General features: G+C 38.7%; 2 protein-coding genes across 3 annotated transcripts in view; one reads left to right on the forward strand and one right to left on the reverse strand.

The window, feature by feature from the left end:
• Window positions 1-1,677: 1,677 nt before the first annotated feature.
• Window positions 1,678-6,173, reverse strand: ATG12 (autophagy related 12). The gene is made up of 4 exons (XM_027752147.2): window positions 5,952-6,173; window positions 5,671-5,807; window positions 4,189-4,251; window positions 1,678-3,836 (listed from the first exon to the last, which is right to left on the reverse strand). Exons 1-4 carry the CDS (start codon window positions 6,127-6,129, stop codon window positions 3,777-3,779), a joined length of 438 nt encoding a protein of 145 aa, XP_027607948.1. The 5' UTR covers window positions 6,130-6,173; the 3' UTR covers window positions 1,678-3,776.
• Window positions 6,174-6,198: 25 nt separating this feature from the next.
• The window catches only part of AP3S1 (adaptor related protein complex 3 subunit sigma 1), a 31,136-nt gene continuing 12,026 nt past the window's right edge, over window positions 6,199-25,308 (forward strand). The window contains exons 1-4 of one of the 2 annotated variants that reach the window (XM_027752145.2): window positions 6,199-6,488; window positions 9,042-9,133; window positions 11,545-11,656; window positions 19,679-19,750. In XM_027752145.2, coding sequence (XP_027607946.1) covers window positions 6,420-6,488; window positions 9,042-9,133; window positions 11,545-11,656; window positions 19,679-19,750 — 345 coding nt within the window. In that variant the 5' untranslated portion in view covers window positions 6,199-6,419. The remainder of the gene's footprint in view (window positions 6,489-9,041; window positions 9,134-11,544; window positions 11,657-19,678; window positions 19,751-25,308) is intronic. The other variant, XM_027752140.2, reaches the window with a different exon arrangement.

The raw sequence follows: 25,308 nt of genomic DNA on the forward strand, positions 1-25,308 counted from the left end.
CAAGATTATGTTGTGGGGTTAATTAACACAGACATATCCTCTGTTAAAGTCTTAGCAGTAGTTTTTGGAGACTTGAAAGATGACATTTGCTCAGTATGTACATAGGTGACATATGTATTTTATCATTTCATTCCTGAGGTAACTTTAGTTTCATTTGGCTCCTTCACATTTTCCATGTGCTTTTTAGTTCAAGCTACAAATTACAATTTTATAATTAATGCTAGTCTCTAAACCATTACAATAGTACACATAAATAATGCCTCCCAGTTTAAAGGGTTTGAACCCTTTGAACCCTACAGAGAGGGTTATCAGGCATTGGAACGGCCTACCCAGAGAGGTGGTGGATTCACCATCCCTGAAGGTTTTTAAAAAGAGATTGGACGTGGCCCTTAGTGCCATGATATAGTAACTGGAGTTGGATCAGGGGTTGGACTTGATGATCTCGGAGGTCTTTTCCAACCCAATCTATTCTATGATTCTATGAACCTGGTGATTATTAACTTGAAACAGGATAACTGAATTTTGCATAACACTATTATTTAGTATCAAGATGTTGTGAAGTCTTTGCTAAAAACAGTATAAAAATTTTCTTCTACAATACTTTATTTACTTCTCAGTCTTTAAAAATTAATCTATTTACTGAATATTCCCAATTTGCCCTTTCTGTTAATTCAATTACAGAAAATCAAGTGAATTAAACTACATTACAAATATTGGCAGTTCAGTGCTGTAGCATCTTTGGGTGGAACACAATACTGAGTAAATCTACACTTTTTTTTGTCTTGTACAACTCTCACAGACTTGTCCGAGAGTCAGCCCTTACTTTGATATCATTTTTCTCCCACTCTAGCAATTGAGATCACTTAAAGGATAGTCACCACTTTTGCTCATACTAGATACAGTTCATGTTCTACTTTAGATTTTCATGTTTCCAATTTACTGGAAATACTATTTTTAAAGATATAAGAATTTCAGGATCATCTGTGTCACTTTTTAAAAGGTGAGATTTAACATATATTTTGCAACTGTTGTCTTTTGCAAATTCTACAAGCAACTTACTGGGAATCACTTATTTGTTCACTCGAGACATTATCTACTTGACATATTTGCAGTCTATTCTGTTATTTAAAATTATGAACAAGGAAAAGTTTCTGCCACTTAAAACAGTCACACCCCAAGTCCAGGCAGAGCGAGCCCACGGTCCTTAAAGAGCTACCAGAGATAAACAAGCACTGACTACCTCCCCAATGAAAGAAGGTACAAAACTACACAGAAAAGTGGCAAAAAGCAGGACTGTCTCTGTAAAGAAGGTACAGAAGTTAGATGGGGTAAATTAGCAGAAGTGAAACTGGCAGTCATTAGAAAGAACAGAATAAAGGCAGCCACTTAAGAGCATTGAGGAAACAGAAAGCAAGAGCTGGATTAGACACTGTATACTGGTAAACTAGGGGCAAAGAAATAATTAGTTGGGATTGGAGAAAAATTAAGAGCAGAAAAAATGCTGGAGCAAACAGTAATAAATAAGTATTACTTGAGGAACAAGACAAATCTTAAATAAATGAATAATTCAAATCTTCATGAGTAAGTTATTCAGGTCCAAAAATGCATGTGCTGAACAAAAGAAATCCAAACCATTACTGTGGCTTTCACATTACTGGACTATGACATTTCAAGGAATTCTGGTAAATGATTTTTTTTTATTCAACTTCAGAGAATAAAAATTATCTATAGATTCAACATAAATCACAATGTTCTACCTTTAGCTGGCATGATACAATGACATACAGTTCGTCTTCATTTCAAGATCTTAATGTGTTTTTATTATTTTAAAACCAAACCAAAACACAACCTCCCTAGATACACACAAACCAACCAACCAAATACACACACACAAACCAACCTTGTTGCATCACTTCTGAAGAGTACATTTGCAGTTTATCAGTAGTTTCATTTGTTAAGATCAAGTGAGGTGAAAGGTACCAATAGAACATTCTTCAAAGAGAACCAGACTAGTAGCTTATCTTAGGTAAACATATGGTCACATGGGAGAACAGACTACTTATATTTGTAAGGACAGCAAGTGGACATGCTACGAAAAAGATTGAAACAAAAAAATCTAGGAAAAACGATGCAAATACCTTTGTCCTTGTGTACCCTCTAGTGGCTGGCAAGGTTGTACTGGCCTTACAGTACCTGAGTAGGCAATTTCCTCCACAAGGCAGAATCAGAGTGCTTACCTCTGCAATAATTCTCTTAAATAGATGGAGATTCATGAGATCCAGGTGATGAGCAAGCAAAAGTATGGATTATTTGAAGTTTTAAGTTTACAGCCAATTCTGCCTTGTTAGCTTAACCCAGTGAATCCAGGTTTTTCACTTTAAAGCATGGTAAAATATATTGAGGTATTCACACAGCAAGGATTCAGGGCATGTGTCTGTGTAACTGTGGCACACATGGCATGCTGCACGCAAACTGCAGCAACATCGGGAAGGTAAGCTGAGTATTAGTTCTCTCCAAGTCCTCTGAGGGTGGAAAAAATCCAATACACAGGTTGCAGAGCCACATAAGAGTCAGTTATGTATGATATAGCAGTGAACAGTTCAAGACTACTGTAAAAACACCCTTTAAACTAGAACAGGCTGTTTTGTCTGTACATGCTGAAGAACTGGATTACGTCAGGGACCAAAACTCATCCACCATAAGAACATTATGCAAGAAAACAACTAACATTTAATTTAGTTCAGCTTAAACAAACATTAAAGACTGTAATACAGACATTTAAAATAAACCCACAAAACCCCCATCTCTCATACCCAAACCCTCCAACAAACAAAAGCAAAGGTCAGTACCTTAGTACTGAGAGGTACCAAGACCTCTCCATGATGACACAAACCCCAAACCACCCCTCTTTGTCATGACTTAGCAAAAGGATGTAAAGTACATTCTGCTTCGTTGGTGGACCATGCATCTGGTGAAACACGAAAATTACACCAATCAAAATGAGAATATATAGAGTAGGTTTTTAGCACCTCATGTCTATTTGTCCGTGAACTGAAGATGCAATAGCTAGTTGCATCATTTAACTAAAGATGCAAGTCATTAAACAGTATCAGAAGAAACACCTTGACAGCTGCTGAAGCATTCAGGCTTCAATAAATCACTACACAATTTGTGTGGGAGGAAAGTATTTTGAGGCCTATTCTTATCCTGTGCCACGTAAATAAGGTGCTGACACTACCAGCAGTATGAAGGCACAGAGTGAAATAGTTAGACTGTATACCAATACCTACACATCATGAGAAAAAAAAATCAAAATACTGTCTTGAAATGACATGAGATAATGCATATTCAGAACGCACAAAACAGACACACATGTCAAAAGCAAACTGAATCCCAGGCCATATGTACAACAGACATCACTTTTAATAAAAAAGGTACTTTTATCTTCAGTACAGCATACAGACAGAGGTATCCAGTCAGTCCTCCAGACAACTGAAATAGTTTCCCTTCAGATATAGCAATTAAGAAGTCAGCAGCAAGAGAGCTGGCTCTACTCTACAGATTGCAGGTGTTTTTTCTGCACCTCAGATGAACATCAGAAAGAAGCCACATGATCAGACAGCCAATGCAGCTCTTTGCTTATGCTATTCACCTGCATCATACAGGCACAGGCATAAACACAAAAATCCTTCTTGCCATCTGTTTACAGGTTGAGTTTAAGACAGTCCTTTTTCCATTTTTGAAGAGAATATCTGAACAACTCTATTGCCTGTTGTTCATCCCCATGCCTGAGTTTTGCAATAATGCAGTACTAGCTTGCCATCACTTCCAAAACACTGCAAGAAAACACAAAAACATGAGCTGTTACATTTATTCATGGGCTAGCATATACATGAAGCAAAACCCCTCCCATCAGGTAAAACGTGTCATGGAATATTGTTACTGGTAAGAAAGCTCTCCATCATAACAGTAGGCATGACAACATACTGCATGTGAAAGAATGCATTTCCAGAGGCTGTGTGAAGCCACATCTCTTTAGATTGCATTCATACAGATCTGTGAATATCAACTACACTATATTAAATGCAAACTATTACTGCTAAGGGCAGTATCAGATTTCAAGTGCCAGAAGTATACAGACAAATCCTGCTAAACATATTTGGAAAGGTTATTTAAGATGAAAGTCACCTCATAGAGGGTCCCAACTTCTTGGTCTGGAGATGGAGCAAAAGACTGGTTTACATATATGAACTGCAACAAAACGAAAAAGAAGAGATGGAGATCTCACATACATCTCATAGGGAATACAGAAGAAACATTCTGTATTCTTTTACAACCTTTAGAGCACACACCAGAACACTACCAATTAGTATCTTCACTTCAGCGTGGAGGGGCAATGTGACTTCCAGGAGTCACCTCTGTCTGGCCTACCAGATCAAGTCAAAGTAAGCATGCTGACTTCCTTTTCCGGCAAGTTGACCCATTAGCCTCCCATACAGAAGCACGAAGTGAACTCATTGGCTTAGTTCTTACTCCTATTTCAAGCATCCAAACCATTCACACTATTCCAGATATGTTCAATTAGAATTATTTTATTCTTTTTTCAGGTCATCCTTCTCACTTCCTACTCCAAATGCATTTACACATATAGTAGTGACTCCACAGTGTCAGAAAGGTCCTCTGCAGTGCGAGGTAGCAACGGGTAGTGAGGCCTCATGCGATATTCCCAAATAACCGCTATAAAATTCCTATGGCTTTGCTCCTGAAACCACACAGGAAGGCTATGTACTCCTTTTTTTTTTTTTTTCCCCCTGAGAAATGAGATCACAGTTACTGAATCAAATTGTTGAGAATATCCATGAACAGTTAATTCCTGAACTATCACTTTTCTCTGAGATACTAAGCCCTGGGAAAGGGAAACCCAGCAAGACTTCCAGGTGAAAGAGAAGGCTAGTGAAATCCTTTATGGCTATATACTTAAATAAGACTCTGCAGACTAAGAACAGAATGATTTAACTTACACTTTAGTTGGCTACTTTAATGAATCTAGCTTTAACCTCATATCTTAAATTAAAACTTTGAAGTTTATAAATGTTAAGAGTAAAACAACAAAAGTTGTGCAATTGTATTTCCAGCTCTTCCAACATTATCACAAGGTCACTTGGGCTTGTGAAGGGTTCCACGGGAGGCAACCCATAAATAATACTGGCAATCTGCTGCCTAACTGTGAGCACTTCCCAGCTACCCATTTGAAAAGACAAATCGTCCTATGACAGTAACTAAACTGTTTGAGATGTAAGTTCTGAAGGAAACATCCATTCATATTTAGAAGGTCAATCCCCAACACTTTGGACTTTTTCCCAAATACCACATCCGTGTACCCAACTTCCACAGGTGCAGTGTGCACAGAAAATGTCTCCCTGAGACGCAGCACTGCCCAGCGGCCACACAACTCTGCCCGGCAGTATCAGACATGGAGAAATGGAGATAAAAGCCTAAAGGTCAGAAGCTGAGCACACCCAAGCTGCACTGCCACAGCTCCCCTCAGTGCTACACTTGGGATAGTTCTCCTGGTGTGCCTCCCAAAAGCTTCCTGCTGGAAGCTGCAGCCTGGAATTCCAACAGTGTCCCTGCAAGGTATGACAGCTCCCGCCCGGCGCCCGCCCGTACCAGCTGCTCGGAGGCCATCAGCTTGAGGAACTTCTTGATGAAGTCCACGAGGCCCTGGATGGTGCGGGTCCGCTCCACCGCCCACTTCTTGGTCTTCATGATGGGGGTGTCGCCCACGGCCTTCAGCAGCACGTCAACTGCGGGGAAGGGGCGTCAGACCAGGGCCCGCCCCCAACACCGCCCATTGGCCCGCTCCACCCGCCCCCCCGTCGCCTATTGGCTGGCGCGACCACTCGTCACCGCGCGCGCCCGCCCCGCCGGCAGCCCCTCCGCCCCATTACTTTTCTTCTTTGCGTCACCCGCGGGCTCCTCGGTGCCCGGCGACCCGGCCGCGGTCGGCCCCGGCTCGGCGGCCCCCGCCGCCGCTCCACCCTCCGCGGCCTCCTCCCCGCCGTCACTGCGGCCGCCGCTTTGCGGCGCGGCAGGCTGCGGCTGCTGCTGCTCCTCCGCTTCCGCCATGATGGGGCCGCAGCTCCGCCTCCGCGGGCGGCGGGAAGTGACGACACGCCACCGCCTTTCCCGTCACGTGGGCACACCGGGCGCGTCACGTGCGGCGCGAGCCGTCCCGCCGGCAGCGGCCGCGCCCCGCTCGGCACGTGGTGTGCGCGCGACCCCCCACGGAGACGTGGGAAGAGGAAGAGGAAGGAGGAGGAAAAAAAGAAGGAAGGAGAGGAGAAGGAGGAATAGGAAGGGAGGGGGACACAGCACTGCGCAGCAGGCCCGGCCCCCGCCGCCGCCGCCGCCCCACCATGATCAAAGCCATCCTCATCTTCAACAACCACGGCAAGCCGCGGCTCTCCAAGTTCTACCAGCGCTATGTACGGACAGGGCCGGGCTGGGCCGGGCCGGGCGGGGCGGGGAGGGATCGCACACCGGGACACCTGGGCCGGCCCGGCCCTGCCGGCTGCGCTGGGCCCGGGGCAGCGCCAGGGGGAAGTGGAGGTGCTGAGACCGGCTGAACGAGGCTTCGAGGAAAGCTGTTCCCCTAGCCTGTGGTGTTCCCACTGGGAATTGCCCTTCAGTAGCTCTAAAGGTGAAGGGAGGGAGTTTAGTCCGGCAGCAGACCTGGCTCTGAGCTGCTGTTCTGAACGCGGCTGTGTTTTCAGCCTGATGTGCTGTAGGACTGTGCTGTTGCAGAGGGCTCAGAACCTCTGAGATGTGTTTATTGGGACTCACAGGTTCAGGAGGCAGAACCTTTTCCTTTGGAAACTCAGTGTGCTGTAATAATACAGTTGACATGAAAATGTGATAAAATAGAAAATAATATTCTTCTGCGTGGGAGAAAGTAAGTAGCAGAGCAGCTCTGAAAATGCAGCACAAAGCACTTGGTCTGAATAAAAAGAAAGTGCAGCCTCAGGGAACTGAGAAACAATGTGGAAACTGTTGATTTAGTTCAAGGAAAAGAGATTTGGTTCAAGGATAAGAGATTTTAAGGTAGTGTTTTGAGCATTCTGTATGTCCCCGCAAATAGGCTAAAATCTGCATGGTCTGACCTTGATCATTGAAACGCAAGAGAACAACTGGTGCTTCTGAGAGTTATATAAGCAAATTATTATTTTTCAGTAGTGCAATTACTTACTTGGATTTGTGGCCACTTTCTTGCAATTCTGGCTATTGCAGAAGTCACAGTTTTTTGGAACAGATGGATCTTACTTCTGCACCTCAGAGCAGAAATGATGACTGTCACACTTCAGTTTACACAGGCTTTGAATTGAAGGAGAGGAACTGATACAGGTCATTCCTATTAATGGCTGAATTTGATCCCTTCTTCTTAGCTAATACTGGGAAATTTTAATAGAGCTTTGTGAACTTATTTTCTTTTTTCTGAGTTGCCAAGTAGATGTCTTTAGTTTTCCATTTCTAATTTAAAAATTAGAATGGAATATTCTCACCTGCACATAAAGATAAGCATTCTCTTGTGTCCCTGCTCTGTTCTTGATAACTTCAATTGCAGAGCTGCAGTAACTTAATAAGTTTCTTTTTTTCCCCTTTTCTTTCTTCTTCCTCCCCTCCCCCAATGTGCAGCTAACAGTTAAATTCACAGATGAAAGACTAAAAGGTAAACTTGTATTAATATGTAAATTATTTCCATTCTCATTTTCATTCGAATGCAATTGCCTCTTTCTGTCTTTTGTTACTATTGTGTACTCAGGAGTCCAGGAAGGGAGAAGAAGCAGGGGAAGAGAGGAATAAATGGCCAGAGGATACTAGATTTTTCTTGTAAAACCATTCTGCTCTATTACTTTCATAAATGGGCTTTGAACAAATTCTAAATGCTTAGAGTAGGGTAACGTGTCTGTATAAACAGAATGCTTTGAAATTTTGAAAATGTGAATAGCAAATGAAATTAAGAAATTATGGGATTAAATGGGATTAAATGATTTCCCTAAAGCTTTGTGGTGCACAGAAACAGGTACAATTGTCTTGTTTATGTTTTTGTGTGTGATTTCAATAAGACAGATTTATTTGTGGCTCTTTTAAACTTGTTCATTCTTTAGTGTTAATTGAACCAGTATTGGAGGCAAATCTCAACTTTTTTACAAGTGGAAGTGTCTCCTGCTTTCTAGACAGATTTATTTGGTCAGATCTGTGAAAGAAGTATTTGTTTACTTCATGATACCAAAACTTATAAAATATGTCTAACTCTTTTACCTGATATATATGAGAATGGAAACTGTATGATATTAAGTTAATAATATTTTGCAGTTGAGTAGCAAAATAATAATTTATGGCAGTTAAGTAGGATGATACATGTACCGTCATTTTATCTTTCAAAATATAGTCATGTGGCTGTAATTTCAAAGTTAAAAATAACTTTCTGAAGAGTCAGAACAACTCAGACTCAGGAGTGATGTTTCTGATTTGTTGACAGTTAAGTTCATGGCTTAGGAGAACCTATTTTTCATGATGCCCTTGTATTTTAAGCTACTTTGGAAAGAGTTTTGTATTGTGGAATTTTTCACTTCCCCATGCCCTTCAAGCTTTGGAAACTTTGTTTTCCTTTCTGTTTATGGGTGAAAGTAGTTTCAAAGCATGTCTCTAGCTGCTTAGACTGAGATACAAAAAATTCAGAATACTTGAGAAGGCTTCCATTTTACTTGAATAAACTACTTTTCGATGAATTTTTTAAGGAAGTTTCTTAAAAACAATCACTTTTCCACAGTTGTTTCTCAGTAATACATTCTTCTGCAAGTTGTAACTATGGCTTTTGGTGTTGAAATGACAAAAGCAATATGCAACTTGTTAACTGGCAGATTTGAACCTTCAGGGGTAGATAGTTTGAAGCTGCTGATACACTTTGTGTTCTGTTTATTAGCCGCGTGTGCTGTGCCTTGTCAACCCTTTTTAGCAAAGTATGTTTTTTTTCTTAGAGCGAAGATACCCAGCAACAAATTATCAGAGAAACTTTCCATTTAGTATCGAAACGTGATGAAAATGTCTGTAATTTTCTAGAAGGAGGACTGTAAGTATCAAGTTTGAAATAAATACCCAATACTTACTGGCTTTCAAGTATTATTACTGCTGATTGTAATATAACTTTTTACAGCTGTAATGTAAATGCCATGTCACATTTTTTAATACACAAAAACTGATGCACCAGCTGTACATCTTCTTTAGTAACTGAAGCATAGGTATATGTATCCAAATGTGTTAGGCAATAAAAATACTCTTTTTCTAGTGCTATATCTAGTGCCATGATTGTTTCAGACACAAAGATGGGGAAGGAACAAATAGATGATGTTTCCCTATAATCAAGCTAGAGATTTCTGGTCTCATTTTAAGAGGCATTGGCCTTTGCCATACCCACTGAGAAAATGAAAATATTTTGGATCTGGCGACTTGGCTTGAACTCCTAAAATTTGAGTGGACAGCCTCTGATAGTAGGGTTCCTTAGCCTTTTTATCAGTGTTTGGGCTTGCTATATAAACCAGGAAGAAAAAAATAGGTTTTCTGTGTGTTAACTAGTACAACTTCAACCAAGACTTTTAATTAATATAGGAAAAGCAAGCTAGGAGGAAAGCCAGACTTATGTGTTCTGTCTCTAGAAGACAGACACTAAATATTCCTTCTTGAATCGTCTAGGTGGTTTTTTGAAAGTAGGATTTGCTTTAGTCAAAGTGAAGAAATTCTGAAATGAAGATGTGTTTTATTTTGAGTTATTAATCATCAAGAGTAAATAGTTTAAAAGCCACCTTCTAGGAAAAGGGGTCACAATTGGTGGAGAAAGCTTATGATCTCCAGTGCGTGACAGACATTATCATAGTCTGTTAAATATTCTGGTTATGGAAAATTATGGTTACTAAAAGTTAGTCAGCTGATGCCTAGATTTTCTGTGTGCGGAGTCAGTTGGATGCTTAGCTGTAGCATGTCAGCTATGATGTCTTTTTTCTTGATCAAGATGATTCTAGTTTTTTTTAATCACTATATTTTAAATTGAAATTGTTCTTTCCTAACTATTCAGTCATTGATATGGTGACTCTATCATTAGGTTCTTGGAGATGATTTCAAGTTGGAAACATGCTGGCTTGAATTCTGTAAGTGAGAGAAGCCATTTGGAGCTTTTCAAAAAAATCATAGCTGCTCAACAAAAATAAACTGAGACAGAACACATCTGGCTTTCCTCCTACTGCTCAATTTTAGGGTTACAATTTCAGTATATTTTTTCAGTTTGTTTTTTTTTTTTCTATGGGGACAGGGATCACTTTATAGTTTGCAGTTTACCCAGAGGCTGCAACAGTTTGTATGTAGAACTGTGTGTACTGAAGTATATGAAAGAATTGGGTAAATAAGTCATAAAAGAGGAAACTTTAATTGCCATTTCTTTCCACTTCTCTATTTATTTGTAATATTTTTTCTGATAAGTAAACATAGTTTCTGCTCTTCAGGAATGAAGGGTTTCCCTTCCCTTTATTGCCCCCACTCCCACTCCCTGCCAAGCATTAATATGCATAAGCAAAATGATCTGTAAGATTTATTGCTCTTTTTATTTTATTTTTATTTATTTATTTGTATTCTTTCCCTATGATAGAGACAGAAAGTAAAGGGATGAGTTATGATACCAGTGATTCATTTCTGGTACAGAATTAAGGAGTAATTATGATGTTCATGGCCATGTAGGTTCAGCCTAAAAAAATGTTTTCATTTCTATATGACCAGGCCTCATACAGCTCAAAACAAATGTCAGTGAACTGATGTAGATCTCCTATTTAAGTGCCTTTTTTGGGAAGGCTGTAGCAGAAGAGTGGAAGAACATACCTCTTAAGACCTCTTCTTGTTCAGTGACTTGACAGTTAGTGAGTCCATAAAAACATAATTGTTTCTGTGGCTGTAACATTGCATCGTTAAATATTGGTTATAGTACAGTCTTATTTCTTATGAAACATTTTATAGCACAAGTGTTACATGTTCTTGGTTATTAAGTCGATCATAAACCCAGTTTAAGGCTTTTTCTGTAATCCAAATGCCAATCTCCATTATAGTTTTCTTTTTCTATTGATGCTCCTCTGAGAAGGGTAGGGAAAGATTCATAGGCATACACTCTGTTAATCTGTAAAGCAGATTAATCACTGGACAGTGCCTGCTTGTGTGGAATGGAAGTCCATTTAATACCTGTTTATGATCTGCATGAATTGATTTTAATAAAAAGGTTCTTATATTTATGTTATCCATATGGGTAAAAATAGCTGTGTTTGTGTGGTAAATGTAACTGTTGTTTGGAATTATATCACAAAATAAAAGTAGTTGTGATGTAGCTGGACTTGGGAATGGTCCAGGCTTTAACAATAGGACTTCTGTTAACTGAAATAACTGTGAGGATTTGCCCAGCTTATCCTGAGATGCTAACTCAGCTTTCCTTTTTTCTTTCCTGTTTAGATTAATAGGTGGATCTGATAACAAACTAATTTATCGACACTATGCCACCTTGTACTTTGTCTTCTGTGTGGATTCTTCAGAAAGTGAGCTGGGTATTTTAGACCTCATACAGGTAAGGTTTTTTGCTGCTTTGTGGTTTTGGGTTTTTTTTCTTAGTAGGTGGAATTCAGCTTTGAAGTACCTTAGAACTTAAATATTTAGCCATGCCTTTTTTTGTAATATTTGGAAGTGAAGGTCACTTTCACACTTAAACCATACCTGAAGTGCTGAGTATTACTTTTAGATTATTTACAGATTTCCGGACGTTGAAAAAGGTGTTTTCCAGGTTGATGAGAAAGTAAGAAAACTTTGGAACCTGCTGAACACAATCAGGAGCTATTTATTACCTTAGCTTTTCAAGGCCTTGTTTTGGCTGCAGGTAAAAATGGTGCAGATCAAACATTTGCTAGACAAGTGTAGACTATGAGAACCTTGATACATAAAGCCCCATATGTATATGTGTTTATATATACACAGTCAGAGACACACACACGCACAGATAGATAGATAGATAAATATTCAGTACAAATGTATAATGGATCAACACATCCAAAATGTCTTTGGATGAAACTTTCCTTGTGGCTTATGAGGTTTTTGCAGATACACCTTGGAAAGGGAGTGCAGATGATCCCCTAGGTGTGTGTTCTCCACTGGGGGCTTGAAGTGGGTAGTGGGGGTTGGTCAGGAAAAGAAGGCTCATACAGGTTCTTTCTGTATCTCACTAAGAAAGGCTCAAAGATACAGATGGCTTAATAACTGCTTAATAGAAGAGAATAAGATGAATGTAGATAGTAAATCTTACGCCCCTTCAGATGCTGGGGATTCTGTGCTCAGGTAGCACACAGCGGAGCCCAGGTGGATTTTCCAGTGGTGTGCTTTGCCGAGCAGATCCTGTGCATGGGGAGAAGCTCTTCCTTTTTTGGACCTTTGAGCAATTATATAATTTCCTCCCAGGAAAACAGCTCTTCCTAAAGGATTTTCTCAGGACAACTTCTTGCTGCACTTTGAGGTACAGACAAGGCCACTGAAGTGTCACGATCACTGGTACCAAGTGGGAGCTGCCTGCAGGCTCCTCTGTCACAGTGAACTGACTGAGTTTATTCCTTAGCCAAGGAATTTGTGTAGCACAGGACAGACCTGTGCCTACTTATGTTGTGTTATGTGTGTCACTAACTCCTAAATATGCAACAGTTTCTTGGTCAGGATCAATACATGCCACTCTTTGATCCGCTACAGTTTGTCTTTCCGAAGGACATTATATATTATAGATTACATTAATAAAATACAAGCCCAGTAGAGCAGACATGGCTGTTCAACATCACTAACTCCTCAAATACAATGTCTTCTGCAAAGCTCTCATATATGATTTAAACTGCTAAATATGTCTGTATCAGTAAGAAAAATTGTGTCTGGTAATACGAACACTCTCAGGTCAAGAGAGCTCTGACTAAACCAGCAATTTTTCAGCTTAAAACTTGCATGTAAACAATTTCAGTGATGATTGTTAGTGTACTCAGATGTGGCAAAAAATAGTTTCGCAGCATGAAGTGATGTATGTCATTACATAAATGGGTCTCAGTTATATATGTGTATGGTTCACTTACTGTTAAACCTTTCAAAAGCTTGCACATCAAGAGAATAGATTTATTACATTAGTAAAATCTGTGATATTCTGGGACATGGGCATGTATCTATTGATAACTTTACTGTTAGCCTCAAAGGCTAACACAATTCCCTCTGCAGACCTTTCTTGGAGCTGAATAGCTTCTCACAGTTCAGAACAGCTTTTCCAGTGTTGTTCTTTTGGACAATAGATCCAGAAGGGTGCCTGTGTGGGTAGGGGGGAAGGAAACGTTTTCTGGATTCTTACACTGTCTTTGGTCATTCTGCAATGTCTGAACAGAGCGAAGTTACCAAGTAAGGTACTCAGTGGCGGTACCTGTTCCCAGCCGTTTGTTGTACAGGGTTGAACAGTGTGTCTTCTTTCTTGGAAGTGCAAAAATATCTATGAACATTGAAAAGAGGCATGTTCGTATATACACAGAGTAACCTAAACTGTACTTTTAGGTGTTGAAACATATTGCTTGCGCTTACTGCTACCTATAGTTGCATGGCCCTCAAACTGTCTGAATAAGGGAGAATTTAAACTTTTCTCTAAACTGTATTACTTATTGTGCCAAAAATATTTTGATAGATGTTAATCTTGTAGTCTTTGTATTTCACATTTTTTCCATAAATGCCCCAGTGTTTAATTACATGCCAGTATAATTGCCTACAGGATGAAATAAGAAAAATGCTATTTCTATTTGTATAAATACTTTATTTTTCTAACCTGCATGATTTTGTTTATAAATCATACAGTCTCACCGCAGTACCTGTAGCTGTTCAGTGTTCCTAAATCATGGTAATTCAACCATTCAATTACAGGGTAAAGTATACAGAGATTAGTTAAACGTTTTCAATTTTCAGTCTGGCTCACAAGAAGTATCTGTTTAATCCTCTTAGCAATAGCAATCAGAATTAAATGTATCTTACACTGGAAAAGTGCCCTCAGAAAGTTTATTATTACATCTCAACCCCATGTGCAATGCAGACTGGCAGTATATACACATACACATCCACTCAAGCAAATAAGCTTTGTTTGTTTTTGTTTGGACATCTTTGTTTATTGTAGTTCAGAGACAACACAGGTAACACATCTGGACTTTTTTATGAATCGTACATATAATGAATTGTTTAAATAAGTAGATATGTAGAGGACCAGTTTGTGATGGAAAATAAACTGGTAATATGAACCTAGAAATCAGTATAGCACTTAAGAGTTTTCTATCTTGTAAACAGAATAAATCCATAGTAGGTTAGGCTACATATGACAGTCTGCAGCTCTTTCCATCATGAAGTTGTAATTTTCATATAATTTCAATATTCAGTAAAGTTGTAATACTTAAGATACTTCTGTGAAGGCCAGTTGTATCACCATTAGGTCAGAGCTGTTTCACAGTTAAGTCGTCTTGACTTGGGCTTAATGAATATGCTGTATGCCTTACAAATCATAGACTGCCTCAGATTTGATACTGTGTTCAACTTGTATATCTGTGTTTGAACACATAAGGCAAATTCATGTTGTTATTTTTTGTCCATTTACTTTGATTTTTTTTTAATATAAACAGAATTTTCTTTTTATTGTTTTTTGCTTCGTTGGTTTGGGAGATAGGTCAGCATCTCTGCTATGCTTGTTTTGCAGTCTTTTGGAGTCAGTGTAAATTATGTCATGAGTTGTAGCTATTTCAGACTCTTTTGTGTTAGCCTGTGAAGTATAAGGTTTTAGTGCATGGAAATAAAATACATAAGAAAATATAACTAGCTGTAGACTGCCATGAGGAAAAACTGAGGGACATTTAGTATTACATTTTTACATTACATTTACCTAACTGTCTTATGGACCCAAAAACTTATGTCAGCTCTAAGAATTTCTGGGTGTCTTGGCCTGTTGCTGTACTTTGAAGACATGGGGCTGTGAAGACAAACAGCAGTGTCTGTGAGATCAGTCTTCCGTGAAAATTTCTGTAGAGTCTTGCACAATAATGTTGTTCAGTAAGATGCATGAAGTGCAATTCATGTAAGATGTTTTTCTCAGTTCTTAAAGACAAAGCATCCTGCCCAGATATGCTGCTTTTTGTGCTAGTTAAATAAAAAAGGGAGAGGCATATGACTGGGATGAGAACTCATCATGGGCAGATTGGATTAATTCTGTCCTCAAATTTGCCATTGCTGTTTAGCTAAGGAAGAAGGAGGGGATAATCTTGATATGATTCACCCCTGTTGTTTTTAGTTCATCCTTTGTACTTGCTTTTGATATTTGACATTTTCTATTCCCAGATACATTTAATTGATTGGATTTTCTGATTTTTCTGCTAGCTTTGTTATCTTCCCAATATTAATGTATTTTTTATTCCTTTGTTATGTTACTTATTATAAAAACAAGCCCTTTATTGTAAAGGTGGTGTTTTATGTTTTGACATATTGCCAAATAGAGAGCGCTCCTGGCTTGTATATATCCAGTAACGATTCGGTGTTTTGTTGGTGTAGGGTTTTTCTTTTTTTTTTTTCCTCCCCTTTTTTTTCTGTTTACTTACATGGAGATGCGCATGACTTTTTCTTTGAACTGTAAAAGATTATAGTTTCAAAAATGAAGCACAAGGGGGAGCTAGTAATTCATTGTGTGTGCATCCTTGTTTTCCTATTTGACTCATTTATTTATGTTACCCTTCCAATAACATTACAAGGTGCATCTGAACTGATGTGTGTGGAAGGTACGTGTGTCCCAGAATAATTGATATGTTTTCTCTTTTGATTATTGATCTACAAGTCTGCAGCATCTGAAGTGATTACTAAAGTACTGAAATTCTATCACTGCTTGCCATAGCATGCGATTCATTTGACTCAACTAAAATTATGATGAAAGTGGCTCTAATTTTATTTACCGTCTTGATAATTGAAGGCATCTTAAAATAGGCCAAGGATGTTAGTGTAAAAAATCTGTTTTACCTTACAGACTAACACTTTAAAAGACCAGTTATTCATAACAGATGTAAACGTTGTCACTGCTGGCATTACTCTGAACTCTCCATTTTGAATGGAAGATTGAGAGAGTTTCCAAAGTTTCCATGGGAAATCCTTAGCCAGTGAAAAATCTCTCTGAAGAATACTCAGTGCCAGCTGATTTCCTCGCTTAGATTAAAAAGCGTTGTTGTGCATTGCTGGTCATGCATTGCAAGCAGAGATCTGAGAGTTCGTTCAGTATGAGATGGTGTTGCTATGTAATAGGTAAAGGTTTAAAAGTAGCCATTGTAACTATGAATCAAGTGTTGTTATAGAAGCCCTAGTTACTGGAAGAAGGTCACAAAAATAAAACTTTTGTGATGTTGATACGTGAGCATGCATGCTGCTACTAAATACAGGTGTCTGTGGGGAGCTTTTTTTAGGACTTCTGAGTTGTTTTTGTTTTTAATATGTTCCTTTGTTTTCCAAGGAGCTAGACAGATGTTGAAGTCAGAGTATGTGAATTCATGTGCAAACTTGGGGATATATAGAGGAATATTTTCTTTCAAAAATAGTGTCAAGCTGGTAGCTCTTGTAACTAAAACCACTGGAAGAAGCATTTAATTTACATTCTGTTTTCATACTTCTTCTTGCAGCTAATATCAAACAGCACTGTCCTTGTAATTGCAGTCTCCTAAGGTACAAGGAAAGTAAGAGAACATCTTTGCTCATTTGTCTTGCTGCACACGGTTGTCAAATATGTAGTTGTTCTGCTTAACATATAAGTTTTTCTGTTTCCTCACATCCCTTCTTTATCGAAGATTGTTATTACCACAACAAATTAACAAATTCTTTAAGAAAAAAAAATCTGCTTTGCTTAGCTTCAGTATAATTTAACAGAAGCATACTCATTTACTTAGTTAACTTGTCAGCAAACCTTATTGTCTTGAGTCTGCTTCTGAATATGCTCCATGTTCCTAGTTTTAAATTACAGATTTGTATTTTGATATGAAATAATAGTCCTTTTTCTAAATACGTGTAGTTTGACATTAAAATGGACATCAATAATAGTAGTAATAGTAACAGCAGGGTGTGATCCTCTTCTCTTTTACAGTATAAGCAGGATCTGAGAATCAGGGATTCAGATGTAAAAGTAATCTTTATGGATATGCCAGGTAGACAGCTGGGAATGGCTTATGTCAAGTAAACGCATTTCACTGAGTCTGTAGACATAAATACATGTCTGTAGAAACAGGCCTTTATCCACAAAGAATGGTGTTGAATGGAGTTACATCCTACTGGTATCTGGTCACAAGTAGTGTTCCCCAGGGCTCAGTGATCTGGACAAGGGGATCGAGTGCTCACTCAGCCAGTTTGCAGGTGACCCTGAGTTGGTTGGGAATGTTGATCTGCTGGAGGGTAGGAAGGCTCTGCAGAGGGGTCTGGACTGGCTGGATTGATGGGCCAAGATCAAGTGCTGGATCCTGCCTTTGGACCACAACATTCCCCTGCAGCACCACAGACTGGGGGAAGAGTGGCTAGAAAGCTGCCTGGCAGAAAAGGACCAGGGAGTGCTGGCCAACAGCAGCTGACCATGAATCAGCAGTGTACCCAAGTAGCCGAGAAGGCCAAAGGCTGGCTTGGGTCAACAATAGTGTGGCCAGAGATCATCCCCCTGTACTTGGCACTGGTGAACCCACACCTTGGAATCTTGTGTTCAGTTTTGGCCTCTCACTACAAGGTGAGCATTGAAGTGCTGGAGCAAGTCCACAGAAAGGCAATGGAGATGACAAAGGGCCTGGACTTCAAGTCTTATGAGGAGTTGCTGAGGGAGCTGGGTGTGTTTAGCATGGAAAAAAAGAGGATTGGGGAGATCTTATTACTCTAGAACTCTAGAACTACATGAAACATGAAACAGAGAGGTCTGTTTCTTCTCCCAAGGAAGAAGTGGTAGGACAGGAGGAAACAGCCTCAAATAGTGCCAGGGGAGGTTAGGTTGGGTATTAGGAAAAATTTCTTCCCTGAAGGGGTGGTCAGGCATGGAAATGGGCTGCTCAGGGAAGTGATGGAGTCACCATTACTGGAAGTGTTCAAAAAACATTTAGAGGTGGTGCTTAGGGACATGGTTTAGAACTGTATTTGGCAGTGCTGGATTAATGTTTGACTAATTTATCTTAGAGATTGTTTCCAACCTAAATGAATTTGTGATCTATGTCAGAACATGGCTTCTCATTCCTATTTCTCTGGGCCTAGGCAGTTTGAAATCTGGTTCATCTCAAATACTAAGATGGGATTAATAAATCATGTTGAATAAAGAATCAAAATTAGGTGTTTATCCTCCATATTGCTGCTTTAGGGTTTGGGTTTAGAATTGAATAAAAAACCTGCATACAGTGACAGCTTAATAAATAATATTAAATGCTTATTGTGAGAAAATGGTTCTGAAACATATAAAACTGAGATTAAAATCTCCAACAAGTTGCAACTTATCTATTTGTCATTAATAAATGGTCAGTAAATTCTTACAGAAATTCTTTTTAACTTTGAAGGCCCTAAGCCCTCGAACTCAAACTTAGAGAGGGTTAACACATCTATGTCTGTAGGAGTTATCCCATGCATAAAGGGAACTGTCCTTATACCTGTCTAAGACTGGTGTCTTTGTCAGCACTCACCACAAGCACACGGTGATTGGCATTCCAGAGCTTAAGAAATGCATGTACAATCATCATTTCATTATCTGGCCTAATTGGATACTGTGGTGCTCTTGGTGTCAAAAAAGGCAAACGTGAGCACCAGAGAACCTGTTATTGTACAGCAAGGTAGTGCACAGTCCATATCTGGCAGGGAACATCAGTGGCTGGAGTTTAGCAGCTGCTCTGATTTTTCTGCTTTGTCCTCTTATAGATTCAGGGAGGGGTTATAAACTGCTAGACTTTTCTAAATTTGTGCCTGACAGGATCAGCAGATGTGACATTAAGACAGCTGCCTTTTTCCTTGGTCCACCCTGAATTCAATGAGTCTGAGTCAAGTGAAAGGTGCTGTACTGCTGGAAGCAGTAATGTTGGCAAACTTGCATAATGCTGACAGTTTGCATTGCACATGCCTGTGTAGCAAAAGTTAGCAGTAGTCTGGTTAACTGGGAGATGCCTGCAAGGTAGTAATTGCTAAAAATAGTAACAGTAATAGAAAAGCTGATTTTTTTTTTTCTTAATAGTTGGGTTCTAATGAAAAGGGAAGGGATGCTTTGAATCACAGCTGAGAAAATTGTAGAATAGGTGATGTTACTGTTTTTTCAAGATGTGACTTTTTTAAAACTGGATGAGTTTTAGCAAAGTATTAACATAAACTGGCTTGTGTGTACAGTTGTGACCTCTACATAGATAACATCCTGTTGACATAATAATGTTAACCACATAATTTCTGTAGATGCTTTTAATGCCTTAAAATCTGACCTTTGTTTAATTTCTGTACTTACTTTTCTCAAACCTCACACTTAATGAAATTATTGAATTTTTGTTAAAGCTTGACCTCTGGCTTTTTTTTTTCTTTACAGGTATTTGTGGAAACACTAGACAAATGTTTTGAAAATGTCTGTGAACTGGATTTAATTTTCCATGTAGACAAGGTACTGTGATGACCTCCTGTAATATTTTTGTCAAGTAAAACGTTTGGTTCAGCTGATATTTGGTATGAAACTGCAGTGATTCTACTTTCCTGAGATCTCAATGAAGCTGGTGAAGTTTTATGAGGAACAGCTGAGGAAGGTGGGGTTTAGCCTGGAGAAAAGGAGGCTTGGGGGGACCTCATTGCTGTTTACTACTCCCTGAAAGGAGCTTGTAGCAAGGTGGGGCTCAGCCTCTTCTCCCAGGCAGCAAGTGACAGGACAAGAGGAAATGGCTTCAAGCTGTTGCAGGAGAGGTGTAGGCTGGACATGAGGAAGAATTTCTTCACTGAAAGGGTAGTCAAGCATTGGAATGGGCTGCCTGGGGAAGTGGTGCAATCACCATGCCTGGAGGTGTTCATGAAACGACTGGATGTGGTACTTCATGCTGTGGTTTATTTGACATGGTAGTGGTCTATCAAAGGTTGGACTCAATGGTCTTGGAGATCTTTTCCAACCTTAACAATTCTGTGATTTATTTATTAGTGAAATCTAGACCATTTCTGTTAAAATATTATTTTTATTGTTTGAAAGCTGCAGTGGAACCAGTGGAACGTGTCTTTCTGAGGAACAATAAAATAATGTGGGAGATTTGCATAATAATATTGCACATTAAGTTGTAAAATCCAAGACATCTGAATATTCTTAGAGTAGGGTTAGTTTCAAGAAATAATGTATTCTATTTTGTTTATGGTTAGGTATTGCATAATGCAGAACTGAAGTTATTATAGGTTTTCCAGTTAAGGTTGTTGCTTGCCTTTCATATGCTATGATTATGTAGCTTAAATGCTGTGTGGATCTTTCTGTTCCAAATCTCAAACAGACTTTATGTCTTTGTTTCTAAATATTTGGAAAATCTTATTTGAATGTTCCCATCTGTAAGGAATGTTTTATTTATTAATCTAGTTTTGAGAAATGCTGTTACTATAGTAATCTTTCATTTAAAAGGACTTTGACATCTCTTGGTGTAATATCTAAAATGCTGAGAATGGAATATATAGTATTTATTCCTTCAGTTGCATTTTGTGCCTGCCATTGCTTTCAGTGCATTCACCTTTCCCCATCTGTGAACATCTTTTTGCATCAACAGCAAAAGATGTCAATGAAAATTAAGATAGAAAAAGTAGAATAAAAGTTGTACCAAATCAAATGTCTGAAATGGCCATTTCAAACTGACTCAGTTTGTTTCAAAATCAGAAACTCATTTTGGAAGAAACGCTTGTACCTTGACCAGATAGAGAAATGCATGTGACCTTCAATTACTGTTTGAACTGATACATCGCTAATGAAAAGTCATTAGGATTTCTAGTCTGACTGGAACATGTTGGATATTTCCAAAATGGCAAATTAAAATACAAAACAATTTATTAGTGGCTTATATATGTGAGCCTTGGAGCTTAAAGACCAAAAATACTGTAGTTGTTTTGTGGGAAAGAGTTTGGTCTTTAGCTGAAGGATACTTTGGTTGATATGTACAAAACTGTTGCTTTGTAACGTGTTTCATTCAGGATTATTTCTTAACACAGTAATCTTTTACATTTTAGAGAAGAAACATAGAGAACTTAAGTGCTTCAAAATATTACATTTCTTGAAGAATATTTTACTTTCTGTTGGGTGTGAGATGGTATTTCCTCCTTGAAATTTTTTTGTCAAATGGAAGAATTTTAACGGTTTCATTTTACTAAAAATTTGATTTACTAAAATCTAAAAATCTGCCTGAGAATCCTATTAAATGTTTAGACTAGAATTTTCAAACTCTGAGAAAAATGCGAACCCTAAATAATAGTTAGATATTTTAGTCAAAGTAATCCAGTTCCACAACAAAGGATCACTGAAACCTTGAGTTAAAAAAACTTTGAGCATCACGTTAACCAGGGCAGTGATTTTTTTACTTGATCATAGATCAACAAAAGAATACTGTACTGAATACAGTGAAAAATAAAGAGAGCTGAACATCTGTTGTAAGGCAAGGCTGCTACCAGCTCTACAGTAGCATTAGTTGTGCAGTTGTAACTAATCTGATGTTGTCTCTATGCTTTCTTTTTTTTCCTCTAGTTTGAGTTCATCAATGTTCTTGTAGGTCTGAGAACAAAACAGGAAGATGTATGTGTGAGAATGAAATTATAGTATTAAATTTTCTTTAAACTGCTGAAGCAGTCAAGAAGCAAAATGCATTGAACCTTCTGAGTTATGACACATTAACTTTCTCTCATCAGATATTTGTGGCCTAGTGTTAATGTATTGCAAGTGTGCAAAGGGGGGAAACAGCAAATGCTGCTGCATGTTTGGTCTAGACAGAATCTCACTTGTAATGGAGTAATGTGGGAGCTTTTTGGGGTGAAACCTTTCAAATCTTTGTGTTTTGAATGGTCTGGTGTTGAGAAAAGTGAGGATTGGCTAGCTGATTTGGCTAAGAATTTTTCTGTGTTTTCAGTTCTTGATGGAACTGTAGAAGGTGGCTTTCTTGCAATTCTCTTGCTAGAGCTGCCTAAACACCAAGGAGTACCTTTTCCGTAAAAAAATGATGTGGCATGTGAAAGAGTTAAACTATGTAGTCTCAACAGCTGTTGCCTCTCTAGTAGCGTTTTATTTGGTATTTCTATAAGAAAACATTTACCTTCATCAGACCTTTATCACTGTACAGGATCCAGTGATGGCTTGTAGTAAACTGGGGTCAAGAGAGATGCTTATGCAAGGAATATTGGTATAGTACTAGAAGTTCATCTGAAGAGTGGAATATAGGTGGGAATGAGATAGTGTTTCTAATGTGCTATAGCAGAGGAGGATTTGGGGTGTTGGAGAGTGTAGTTTGTACATAGAAACAATTTGGATTGTCTTTAAAAATAATCTGTATTACAAGGAAACAAACCAACTTGCCGTAGTTGGAGCAAGGCATTTTCCAGAAGGGGAGGAGGACATTTATTTCAGTCCTGTACTGATTCCTACACTGAGTCCAGGAGTGCAATGCATTCTGATGGAAAAGGCATCATAGAAAGCTATCCTAAGAATATTTTACAACTAAAATAATAGAATACATTCAGTTAGGGATGTAAGGAAATACTTTTATTTTTCCACAAGTTTTTTGGCATCTATTGAAATATCCCTGGGAGTATCGTGATCTCTTCCAAGAGTTTATTATCTGACCAGAACAGTGAACCCAGTGAATCAAATTGCTTGAAGACAAGAAAATGTGTTTGCTAAATTTTCCTGGAGAGTTTTTTCTTGATGCATTCCTTCCCCCTGTTTGCTAGAATATGTGTTTATGGTTTTAGAGAATACGTGGAACACAAATAGGAAGTTCTCTTGATTTTTGTAAAAACACTTCAAAATTTTTATTACAAAAGAGCAATTTCAGATTTTGAAAAGTTGATGTTCTCAACTGTCAGATCTCTTTTGTAATATGAGGTCTATTCCCTGTGCCTTCAGTTTTTCACTTAAACACTGTTTGGAATAGACTGTTGAAGTGTATTTTGCACTTCGTTGTCACTTAATGCTTTTTTAGTTCAGATTTTTTTGTTTAGGAAAATAATTAGTGATTTTTTTCAATAAGAAAAAAGAAATTGATGTGTATTTGCTAATTATGTATTTACAATGAAAAAATAAAAACCAGTTAATATTAAAAATTTTTGTCTTGCTGCTGCTCATATATGGGCAGACTTATGTATTTAAGAGAAGGAAGTCAAAGGATTACAATAGTTACATAACATTATTGGTCATAGCTGTGATATACAGATTAACAAATATAATTAATTATATACTGTTATTTAGAAAACATTCTTCTCCCTTTAAAAGAAAAATGAGGCAATACAAAGAAAATGGTTAAGCTTCTTTAAAGCAATCCATGCTTTAAACATTTTTAAATACTATGTGTTAGTCTTCAATATTGCATACTAAAAGTGTGAAAAAATATAGAGAAAGTATGATCCAAGGTATGAAAGAGTTTGCATGGAGGAAAAAGTTAAATATTCAAGATATTGGAGTCAGAGAAGCAAGAAGTATGTAGAAGAAAGGTGTTGGAGAGCCAGAACAAGCCTGAAGAAAATGAACAACTGTGTCAGAAATAAAGAGCAGTGGGATATCAGATAAAATCTCAGGAAGTTTGAAACAAAGAAAATATTTTTTTGTGGTTGATAACTAAATTATAGAATGTCACTGTTCCATTTTATCATAGATACCAAGAATATTTTAAGTAGGTTCAAAGGTAATTAGATATGTTAACCAAAGAAAAAAATTCTAACTGAAGCTATAAAATGCAATAGTATACCAAGAAGCAACAAGCAGTCTGTGTTTCAGAAATCCTTAAGTTGGAGATGTTTGGAAGCAGAGAATTTGTATAGGATAAGTACTACTGTTAAGATTTTTTTTAAGTCTCCACTGGTGAATCACTGAAAATAGATAATAAACTAGAATAAAGTTTTTCTAGTATGCATAATCATAGAATCATAGAATGGTTTCAGTTGGAATGGACCTTTAAGATCCAACAGTTCTAACCCCCCTGCCATGGACAGGGACACCTTCCACTAGACCAAGTTGCTCAAATCTGCACACACAAATCTGAATACTTCCAGAGCCAGGGCACCCACAACTTCTTTGGGCAACCTGTGCCAGTGCCTCATCATCTTCACAGTAAAGAATTTTCTCCAGATATCCTATCTGCCTTCTCTTGTCTAAAAGCCATTCCTCCTTGTCCTATTGCTATATATTCTGTGAAAAGTCCCTCTTCAGCATTTTTTTGGGACTCCTCTAGGTAGTGGAAGTCTTCAGGAAGTTCTCCCTAGAGCCTTCTCTTCTCCAGGCTGAACAACTCTCAACCTTTCCTCATAGCAGAGGTCTTCCAGCCCTCTAATCATCATTGTGACTCTTCTCGACTTGTTCCAACAGGTCTACATCTTTCTTGTCCTGGGGGCCCCAGAGCTGGATGCAGTATTCAACTGGGGTCTCACAAGAACAGAGCAGAGTGTCAGAATCACTTCCCTTGACCTGCTGGCCACACAGCTTTTGACGCAGCCCAGGACGGGGTTGATTTTCTGGGCTGCAAATGCACATTGCTGGCTCTTGTTAAGCTTCTCATCCACCAACACTCCCAAGTCCTTGTCCCCAGGGCTGTTCTTGGTCCATTCTCTGCCCAGACTGTACTTCTGCTCAGGACTGCTGAGACCCAGGTGCAGGATGTTGTACTTGACCTTGAACTTCATGAGGTTCACTCAGACCCACCTCTCAGGCCTGTCCAGGTCCCTCCAGCATCATCCCTTCCCTCCAGCATGTTGATGGCACCACACAGCCTTGTGTCATCAGTGAACTTGCTGAGGGTGCACTCCATCCCACTGCCCATGTCACTGACAAAGATATTTAGCAGCACCAGTCCCAGGGTTCCCTGAGGAAGCCTCTCATCGATGGTCTCCACTTGGACATGGAGCTGCTGCAACTCTCTGAGTGTGAGCTTCCAGTTTTTTCCATATCCATGGAGTGGTCCAGATTCAACTCCGTGTCTCTGGTTTAGAGACAAGGATATTGTGTGGGAC

This window comes from Pipra filicauda, unplaced genomic scaffold, assembly GCF_003945595.2.
Source record: "Pipra filicauda isolate LSUMZ 115617 unplaced genomic scaffold, ASM394559v2 scaffold37_size4185640_pilon, whole genome shotgun sequence".
NCBI lineage: Eukaryota > Metazoa > Chordata > Aves > Passeriformes > Pipridae > Pipra > Pipra filicauda.

Coding starts and splice junctions, on each gene's coding strand:
- ATG12 (XM_027752147.2), bottom strand. CDS start 6,129: ATGGCGGAAGCGGAGGAGCAGCAGCAGCCGCAGCCTGCCGCGCCGCAA. Junction 5,808..5,951: donor GGGTGACGCAAAGAAGAAAA/GTAATGGGGCGG, acceptor CCTTCCCCGCAG/TTGACGTGCTGCTGAAGGCC. Junction 4,252..5,670: donor TGATGGCCTCCGAGCAGCTG/GTACGGGCGGGC, acceptor GTTTTGTTGCAG/TTCATATATGTAAACCAGTC.